Source organism: Aplysia californica, unplaced genomic scaffold, assembly GCF_000002075.1.
Source record: "Aplysia californica isolate F4 #8 unplaced genomic scaffold, AplCal3.0 scaffold00378, whole genome shotgun sequence".
NCBI lineage: Eukaryota > Metazoa > Mollusca > Gastropoda > Aplysiida > Aplysiidae > Aplysia > Aplysia californica.
In genome coordinates, this window is record NW_004797648.1 from 621,541 (window position 1) to 631,540 (window position 10,000).

General features: G+C 40.9%; 1 protein-coding gene across 1 annotated transcript in view; it reads left to right on the top strand.

The window, feature by feature from the left end:
• LOC101855036 (serine-rich adhesin for platelets) overlaps positions 1-10,000 on the top strand; it is a gene marked incomplete at its 5' end in the record, with an annotated part of 54,048 nt that overhangs the window by 18,674 nt on the left and 25,374 nt on the right. The window contains 6 exon segments of the mRNA XM_035971108.1: positions 582-674; positions 1,183-1,305; positions 1,596-1,673; positions 2,109-2,220; positions 8,904-9,053; positions 9,560-9,662. Of these exon segments, the coding sequence (XP_035827001.1) occupies positions 582-674; positions 1,183-1,305; positions 1,596-1,673; positions 2,109-2,220; positions 8,904-9,053; positions 9,560-9,662 (659 nt within the window).

The window sequence follows — 10,000 nt, forward strand, 5'->3', positions numbered from 1 at the left end:
TTTGTCCAACACCTTTCATGCCCATTAAAGAACTAATTTCAGTGTGGATTTTTCTGGAAAAAAACTTATTTAAAGAGGTGCAAAATGTAAATTTTCAGTTACCATGGACTCTTAAACTAAAGAAATAACTAATCTTTGGCCCTAATTTTACCTCTCAAAACAGGTGACCCCCACCTCCTTCTTTCGCAAATATCTCGACTTGTATTCTAGATAAATGGACATTTTTTTTCCATCCATATAAAGACAAGTGAACAAGCTTTAAGTCAATACAAATAACTCTACATGCCCAAAAAAATTGACGAGAGGCTGATTCCACCACGCTGCCTCACAATTATTTTTGAGCATCCCTGTCTTTCTGCTGGGGTTCGATTTCCGTTTTGGGAGGATTCTTATCGAGCATCTTGGTCTTTTTTCTGTGCTATACCCCCCCCTCACCCCCTCACCCTGGTTTGGCCTTGACAAGCAGAGCTGAAGCAGCCCGTCTCCTGAACGATGTAAATTGTGTTGATGGGGGCACACAACATCTACAAAATTACCAATATTGTAACTATATTTTTGTGTTTTGTTGTTTGTCTTTCCAGGAGGTGCAGTCTATCCTGCAGAGCTACCTGGGGCATTTCTCCGAGCTGGCCGGCGGCATGGTCAACTGTGGCTCTGTTCTCAGCTGGATGGAGGTTCGAGTCCTTCTTTTTTGTTTCTTTTTTTTTTCACAAAAGTCATGTTTTTTGTTGTGTAAAACTTGTATGAAAACTAAATGTGTTGGGGTTTTTTTTCGTGTGTGTATAAAACATGTGCAAAAAAGAAAGACTTTCATGTTTCTTGATCTTGTCATGTACAACTTGTACAAAAATAAAATATATGTGTTTCTTAGAATGTAAAACTTGTACAAAAACAAAATATATGTGTTTCTTAGAATGTAGAACTTGTACAAAAACAAAATATATGTGTTTCTTAGAATGTAGAACTTGTACAAAAACAATATATATGTGTTTCTTAGATTGTAGAACTTGTATAGAAACAAAATATTTGTGTTTATTGAGGTGTAGGACTTACGCACAACCGATTCTTTGTCTTTCTTTTCGTGTTTAAAGTGTACAAATACAAAAATGCAGAACTTTTGTGTTTCTTGGTTTGAAACCCCCCACCAAAAAAAAAATAAAAACCCCTTTTTTTCCCTCCCAGATGGACAACCGGGGCCATCGTCTGGTGGCCACAGACGACTCAGGCATCAACACCCCGGCCATCGCCGCCGCTCACGTGGTCAAACGGTACAACGCACAGGCAGCCGATGAGATCTCTCTGCAGGTTGGTACTGGTTTGGTTTGTTTTGTTTTGTCTGTTCTTTGTTTGTTTTTGTTTTTTTAAGTTTTTAGTTTGTTGTTTGTTTTTTGTTGTTGTCGTTGGGTTTTTTTCTGTTGTTGGGTTGTTGTTTTTGTTTGTTTTTTTTGGTTTTTTTGTTTATTTTATTTCATTGTTTTAAAAAAAAATTGTTATTACTTTATCCCGCTGCAAGTGCTGTAGACCTCTTACTAAAAGGAAAGAGGAGACGACACAAGGCTCTAAAATGTTTTGTTTTATTTTGTTTTTCCCCTCAGGTGGGAGATATGATCTCCGTCATCGACATGCCACCTGCCGAAGACACCATCTGGTGGAGAGGAAAACGTGGTTTTGAGGTAAATAAGTCGTAGTTTGGTGTGTTTGCATTGTTTTGAACTCTGAGCGAGGATTTTCCCCACTATGCTGTGGAGCCTTCTTTCGATATGAAACCTGAGACTGAGAGTGATGTACACATCACTAAATTGGACTAATTATTGGTTTTACTTTACTTTACTTTTATCCACCGCTTGTACCGTTTTGGGTTTCGCGGGATGAAACAGACGTCTCTCTGCCACCAGCTGGAGAGCTTGGGTGTGGGGGATGCCACAAGTTGTTAACGTTTTCCTGACTCCATCTGTTCAGGTCTTTCTAGGTCGCCCTCTGGCCTGTTTTAGTTTTTTCAATCTGTCCGTTTACAGTATTATCTCACTAGTTATTTTTTAAATCAATTGTTTGGTGTCTTTCGTCGCCAGGTTTACTGATGAAATGTTTTGGTGTTTTCTCCTCGCCAGGTTGGCTTCTTCCCCAGCGAGTGCGTGGAGGTGATCGGGGACAAGGTGCCGTCTGCCGTCGTCTCTCGCATCCCGGAGCCCGTGGCCTCAGCAGCCGCCGCCAGAAAACCCTGTGAGAGCAAGGTGGAAGAGGCTCCCTCTTCTGTGACCTCTCCCACTCCCACTCCCTCTCCCACAACCACCGCAACCACCACCGCTGGTTCTGCTAGTTCCACTGCCAGCACACACCAACAACAACACCAGCACCATCATCACCACACCCCTGCCTCCACCAATAGGGCCGCCACCCACCCCCCTCACCCCCACCACCTGCCCCACACTCCCCCCAACCCCCGGCTCCCACCGTCCTGCCCCCCCTCCCCCTCCCCATCATCTCTGTCATCAGCCTCTTCCTCCTCCTCCAGTCGTTTCGCAGCCATGACCTACGCCGGCTTGGGGTCGTCGGTGCCGCTGACCTTCACCTTGCCGCCGGGTACCTCGGCCCCAGGTTCCTCGCCCAACAGTCAGTCGGTCTTCCTCTTTTGCTTGCTCTTGTGTTAGTGTCTTGGGATGACTACTACTTACCTGGGTTTGGAATGCACCCATGATACTACTGGCCTGCCGTTGCTGCTTGCTGTGTGTCCTTGGAATAATACAACCATGACGTTTTTTCCCCGGGTGTTTTTGTTCCCCGATATTCCCGTTATTTTCACAGAAATGCGTCCCTCCTGGATAAGTCAATTCTATGTCCACCCTGCTGGGAAAAGTCCATATCCATCCATCGGGGATAAATTATCCGTCCCTCAGGCTTAAATTCATATCCATCCCTTGTGGATAAATCCATCCCTTCAGGACTGTAGCAAGTTGAAGATGATTTGTGGGTTTTTTAATAGATCTCCGCAAAGACTGAGCCTTCTTCTCAAAGGCCATGTGAGCCATGAGACCTGTTGTTTTGACAGATGAGTCGAGTCGTATACATTATCAGCATCTGCGTTCTGTTTAACCCCATACTAGTTGAGTGTCTATTAACTATCTGTCTGCCTGCGAATGCAACTTCGTAACTTTTAGATTATTTTAAAAATAAAATCTCAGTTGCGTCCCTGATAGTATTAAATGGGTTTTTTTTTGTTGCCTCCCCCTGTAATATTTCCGATTGACTAATCATAAAGATATGTGAGGCAGCATGGTGGAATCAGGCTCTCGTCAATTTTTGGGCATATTGAGTTATTGGTATCATCCTAAAGCTTGTTCATTAGTCTTGCTTTCAATGAAAAAATTACCCATCCATCTTCAATAGAAGTGGAGATATTTTCTATTGAAGGAGGTGGGGTCACCTGATTTAAGAGGTAAAATTAGCGAGAAAATGGCCGCCAAAGCTGGTAAATTCCAAAGCTGGAGAGTCCATGGAAACTGTAAATTTATATTTTTTGCCTTTAATCAACATTTTTAGGTGAAATCCTCAAAGGAATGAGTTTGTAAATGGACATAAAAGGTGTTGAGCCAAAACACAAAAATTTGATAAAAATTGCTAAGCAGGGAGAAAACTGCTGTTTTCTTTGATTTCATTATTTTGACGAGAGCCTGATTCCACCACGCTGACTCACATGTTAGTTCATCCATCCATCCTAGTCTGACGATGACCAATGCATGTATACAGGAGAATATTTCTTAAGCAAAATAGAAGAAATGTTGGTAAAATATAAGAAGACATGGCTTTTGCTATGGCCATTGGAACCTTGTGTGTCTGAGAATGCAAACGTTTTTGTCTTATGATGCCTACCTAACACTCAGTGAGAACCAAATAGCCCCTGCGACTTCCATCTTGTCAGCAAATGTTTAGGCTTACCAGTATTTTTTTTGTGTAAGGGACTGCTGAACCTCACCTGTCTACCTGTCGCGTGTTATTTTAGAGCTCTTTTAAGTGACTTTTCCATTTGTTTTTATTGGGCCACATTCTTTCAAGTCTTTCTGTGTCTTGAGGTTGCTGATACCTTCTGAGCTTTTGAGCTGTCTGTTCAGGACCACAGTACTTGGTTTGATGAAGAGAAAGCTACGGGATGATAGTTTAGACTGTCCTATCAAAGTTTATGACAGTTTATATGGTCCCACTGGAGTCTGCATACTTGGTTTGACAGAGAGAATGTTACACGATTGTCTCACCGATCTGTGGTAGTTTAGGTGGTCCTTGCAGAGTCTTTGGTGATTTTTAATGGTCTTGTCAGAGTCTGCGTACTTGGTTTGATGCCGAGAAAGTGACTGCATGGTACATAGTTGTAATTTAGATGGTACCGTCAGAATCAACATGCTTTAATAGAAAGAAAGTTGCAAGATTTTCTCATCAAAGTGTATGCATTTGGTTCAATAGGGAGAAAATTACAGAAGTGTTGGTAGTTTAGATCATCTGCAGGCACTGCCAAATTTGAGCTGGGTGGTGTGTTTTGACTGGCCGGCAGTGTTGCCTGTCTTCCTGTTGTCATGTGTTGAGATGGCTGTTTGTTTGGGGTTTTGAACCCACTCTCTGCTGGTCTGTTTGTCTGCCTGTCTGTGTTGTGTTCGGAAGACAACCTGTACGGGTTTTGATTGTTTTTGTCCCATACACATATTTGTCTGCCTTTTGTGTCTGCATTTGGCTGCCTGAATGAAAAGCTTGTGTACAAAATGCACGTGTGCTTGACTTGTGTGTAGTCATATCACAGACAAGATGGGGACACATAGTCAGTCGGATTACATGTGTGTTTGGCCACATGCTCAGCACGTCACAGACAGATAGCCAGTCAGAATACAAGCGTGTTTGGCCGCGTGCTCATCACACAGCACACATGTGCCAGAGATGCGACAACTCCTGTCATGTTGAAATAAGGTCAATGATCTCATGTATGCCCTGAGATATACCGCTTCGAGTGATTTTCATTCGTGGATCATCTCTGCTGTGTTTCCCCTCTGTTCTCCTTTCTCGCCTGGGTGAGGTGTTTCGTCCTCAAAATGACAAATTCGTGTCTTCTACTTTCCCCTCTTTCACACCTGGGCTTAGTTCTGGGGGGGGGGGTTTGTTTGTTGTTTTTATTTTTAATGGTTGCTTTGCATCGTCTATTTCACCCACTCTGTCAATGAGGTCAGATGGTGAATCGTCCAATTTCAAAATGGCCGATCTGTGTAGTTGGACGGGCTGTTACAATGTCCTTGTTGTCCCTGTCCCTGGCATCCCCAGCCTCCTCATACCTTTATTCACCTCCCTTCCACTCTCACCTCACACCCACACAGACAAGCTCTCAACTATTTTAAGAGTCTCTTGAAACATAAGATTGAATATGTACTGTGCAATACGGAATCTCTGTATTCAAATTTTTATTAAGGGAGGGTGGGGGGCGAGTTTGTTTAAAATATGTGTTTTATTTCTCTCCATGCAACGCCACACCCACACAGACAAGCTCTAAACTGTTTTATGATTCTTTTGAATTATAGAATTGAATGTCTACTGTATATTACTGTCTTTCAGGAAGGAATTTCTCTCTTTTTTTTTCTTTTTTTTTCTTTTTTTTTTTGTTGTTTTGTGTCGAGGGTTGGGGGGTTGAAGCTAACTATCATTATTATCGTCTTGGTATACAGATTAGGTTACTGAGAGTGAGCTCGAAATTTTTATTCATTTTACCCTGCCTTTTAACGTTTTAAGATGTGCTCCCCTTTGCTATGCCGCAAAAAGTGGTTTCATTTCCCCGTCTTGAAATGTTCACATGTAAACAAGAATTTGACTGTCTCTGCAATAGCAGTTTTATTTTCCTTTCCATAAGCCTCACTTTAAAGAATCAGCCTGAGACAGATAAAAATGTCTTTTAATGGATTAAAGTATGTGGAAAAAAAAGAGAAATATTCCCACTGTTGAGAGTAGGAAAAGGGAGAAAGGATAGAGAGAGAGAAATGTGTGACGAGGGGTGGAGGGGTATACAGAAACTGTTATTCGGCACATATGGAAGAACATCTGACAACACGTTCCTGTGTGTGGCTTGTGTTTTCAGCCTGGACTGAGCCGAGAAGCGAGCATGTCACAGACGGTAAACTCACAGATATATATACCTCCTGGATAGCGTTAACCCCCCACAGTACATGTCCAGACACTGCTGATAATAATATTATCCCGCTCAGTACCAGCAACCCCCCCCCCCCCCCCCCCCCACCCCCACCCCCCGGTGGTTTAAGTCATTTGTAACTAGTGAAACCTCCTGACAATGTGACAATATTAACTCTGTACGGTGAAGTGAAACACCCTCAGCCAGTTTAAATCATTCGGAAACAATAACTGCCTCGGTCCTCACACACAACGCTTTGGACAATGTTCCCTCCCCCAGTCCCACATAATGACATGCCTAATAACTGCAACTCCCTACTCCCTCTGCCATGCTTACTGCTGACCATCACATTCCCCTGCCTACAAAGTTTTATACGAACAAGGTGCAGTCACCTTATTATGTTTAGTTTCAGTAAGAGTTGCACTGCTCTTGCAACACTATTTAGGTCGTCTGGAGATTACAGAAGTTTGAAGAGATTAACATTCTCACAAAAAGGAGGAGAGATAAGGACGATAGATGTTTGATAGGAAAGAAGGAGGAGACCACACCAGTGTACCCACCAACCACCCACCCGCTTATTGTATAAGTACAGTAATTGTCATTTTGGAGTTGTAATTGATCATAGCAATACATTATGCATAGAGTGTCACTCGTAATAGGTCTCGACCTGAAGATATTTCTTTGTGACAATTTTAAAGATTAGCACTAGGTTAAAGATTAGCACTAGGTTAAAGATTAGCACTAGGTTGAGGATTAGCACTAGGTTAAAGATTAGCACTAGGTTAAAGATTAGCACTAGGTTAAAGATTAGCACTAGGTTAAAGATTGGTACTAGGTATCCATGGTGGTTTGTCCAACATTTTCAGTTTCTTTGATTTGTTTGTTACTTTTGGTCGTTTGTTTGAGAGACCCTTTGCATCATGAATAAATGCGAACACATAAAAAAAAAAGAAGAAATATTTGTTTCACGCCTATACACTCAAATGATTGCTGATGTTTTTGAGGTACAAATTAATGTCAGAGGTAAAGAGAGAGAAAGAGAAATGTTTTACACTGTGTTTGCCTGGCAGTGCGGGGGTGATACTGTGTTGCTGGAAGAAAATTTTAGTTTTATTGTTAGATTATGAGTGTTTACTCTTAATATAATCAGATTGTGAATTCCATTTACTTTGACTTTTGCGGTGATAATTCAAGTGTATTATGACCTCTGGTTTTGTTGAGTTTGGCCTTTTTTTTTTCTTTTACATTTTTTTGTGGGTTTTTATTTCTCCATTAACCCACCCAAAACTTCTCCCATGACTTGCGATGAGGCAATGACTAATGATGACCAATCTGCAGCATGATAACTCGTAGCAATCATTGAGTAGTAGTTGCACAAGACATTACTAAAAGTATGAACGTTCTGTTACTAAAGTAACTACTGGTTTTTGTGATGCATTCAAAAACAGAATTGGTGTTAACATCGGTCGGAGAGTAGAGAGAGTGTGTCTACCAGTCTGACTACTAATATCGTAGCATGTTTGTCTCGTATACTTCCGGATGGTACATTCATGGTGCAAGGAGCTTATTATTCTGTGTCCATTCGGTTGGAACTTTTTTGTGTTGGATTGCATCTTTTTTTTATATTTTATATTTTTGTTGTCTGGTTATTATTTTCTTTTTATTTATTTTGAAAAAAAAATTTCTAACATCTTGTCTTCAATACATAGATTTATTCATTTCTTATTACTAGCAGGTGTGTGAATTGTCCTGAGTGGTAAATTATTTGTGTTGTTGAAGGAACACTTAACTGGCGTGGAAAAAGCTGTTAATGCTGCCTTTGTATTTACTTGCCGCAGAGGGGGAAAAAGTTATATGTTTCATCTTGTGATGGACATTGCAAAGTTAATATTATCGGAGCCAAATTATTGCCTTGATTTGTTAACTGTTCATTCAACATTCTGAGTTTCTTATCAAAGATTCGAGTGGGCACAAAAGAATTTTCCAGAAGGCTGGCATTAAAGAAAAAAACCAAAAACAATGAAGGTTTTATTTCAATAGTTGTTTTACACTTTAAACAGTTGAGCTCGGTTTTCTTTGTTCATGAGCTGTTAACGCCTAACGCGTTCAGTTTGACATAACAAGTGGAAAGCTTTATGACTAGGATCTGTACCATCAGTTGTTTTGTTCTATGATGTATTAAAAAGTGGATTGTTTCATAACGTAATGTGGCTGTGTTGTCAGCTCTTCTGTTTCTTGTAGGCAGGGGCAGGGTGATCATGATGTCAGTATGGGGGGGGGGGTGTAATGATTTCCCGAAATCCTCTTCTTTGCCCTCCATTGCTAGATCTCTAAGAAGTAGCCGAGTGCTGGTTCTTCAACCTACAGTACAACTGATATTTTATGTAGCATGTGACCATTAATTATTTGAGTATTGATAAACAGTTTTTGTGGACTAAAAGCTCAGAAAAATATAACAGGAGGTTTTCAAACAAGAAATTTTCAATATGCTGTTTAGTTTTAGTTTTAGTTTAGTATGAAGTGTATGGCACTTGCTACTAAATGGGTCGTACAAGTGCCAAAGAATAGAGGTATAACTGGAGAGTAATATTACAAATAAAGGAAGAAGGAGAGATCAAGTTTACAGATATCTATTCTGTCTCGAATTTTTGCAATCTTTTTCACTTTTTTTCTCTGTTTTTTCCCCCCTCCCTCCATCATCGTCCTGATGTTGACCCTCCTCTCGACTGATGGAATGCGGTGATTTGTGCAGTGATGAGGAAGCACGGGAAACTTCTGTCGTTCCTTCGTACCTTCTTTTCCCACCGGCCGCCCAGGAATCAGCTCAAGCAGTCCGGCATTGTGAAGGAACGCGTTTTTGGCTGTGATCTCGGGGAACATTTACTCAACTCCGGGCATGATGGTAGGCATCTGTGTGTGTGTGTGTGTGTGTATTTGTGTTTGTATGTGTGCACCAAACCAATATGCCAATACCTGGTCAATAATAGCAATGATGATAATAATAATAATAATGATAATAAAAATAATATTTCTCTCTCTCTCTCTCTTCTGGAGCTGTGGCTTCATATACGGTCAGCGATCCGACAGCACGCAGGAACTCAACACTTGCCCGGGGGTCCTTATAAAGTGCTGAAAGTGGGTTACTGAAATGTCCCAGCAGACGGGTAAAAATAATATTTGAGATAATAATTACAGTGCCATAATAAGAAGAATAATAGAAATTGTATTGTGACTAATCCTGAACAGGCCCAAAAGGATGTACAATGCAGAATTATGGCTAAACTGATGCACCAAAAAACACCCAAAAAATGCACATAGTGAGATTCTGATTAAAGAACACACCATACAAATTACTCTTATCTTATCTCATTTGTTTTTTTTTTCTTAATTTCCTTCCTTCTCCCCCAGTGCCCTTGTTGCTAAAGAGCTGTACAGACATCATAGAGGAGTACGGAATTGTCCATGGCATCTATCGTCTCTCAGGCATAACCTCCAACATACAGAAGCTCAGGTAAGACAAAGCTTGCTCCTTGTGGTGTCCTGTGGCTACTGTCGGACGATGGACAGAACTGAATCAAGACAGACATCAATGTTTACATTAAGGACCGGAAGTGTTTATTACTGTAAAATTCGTATTCGTTGTTTTACAATACTCGAATACGGTAAAGTGTGTTTAGCCATAGGATATTTAGGCCTTTCGGTTTTTACACGAGAATGCCAAACTCATGGTTGTTAGTTTCTTAGGGATGACTTTTGCTAGCACTGGTGTGGTTAGCTGCTTCTTTCCTATCTTCTATCTATCTTCCTCATCTCTCCTCTTTCTTTTTTGTTTTTGTTACTCCCTTGTTA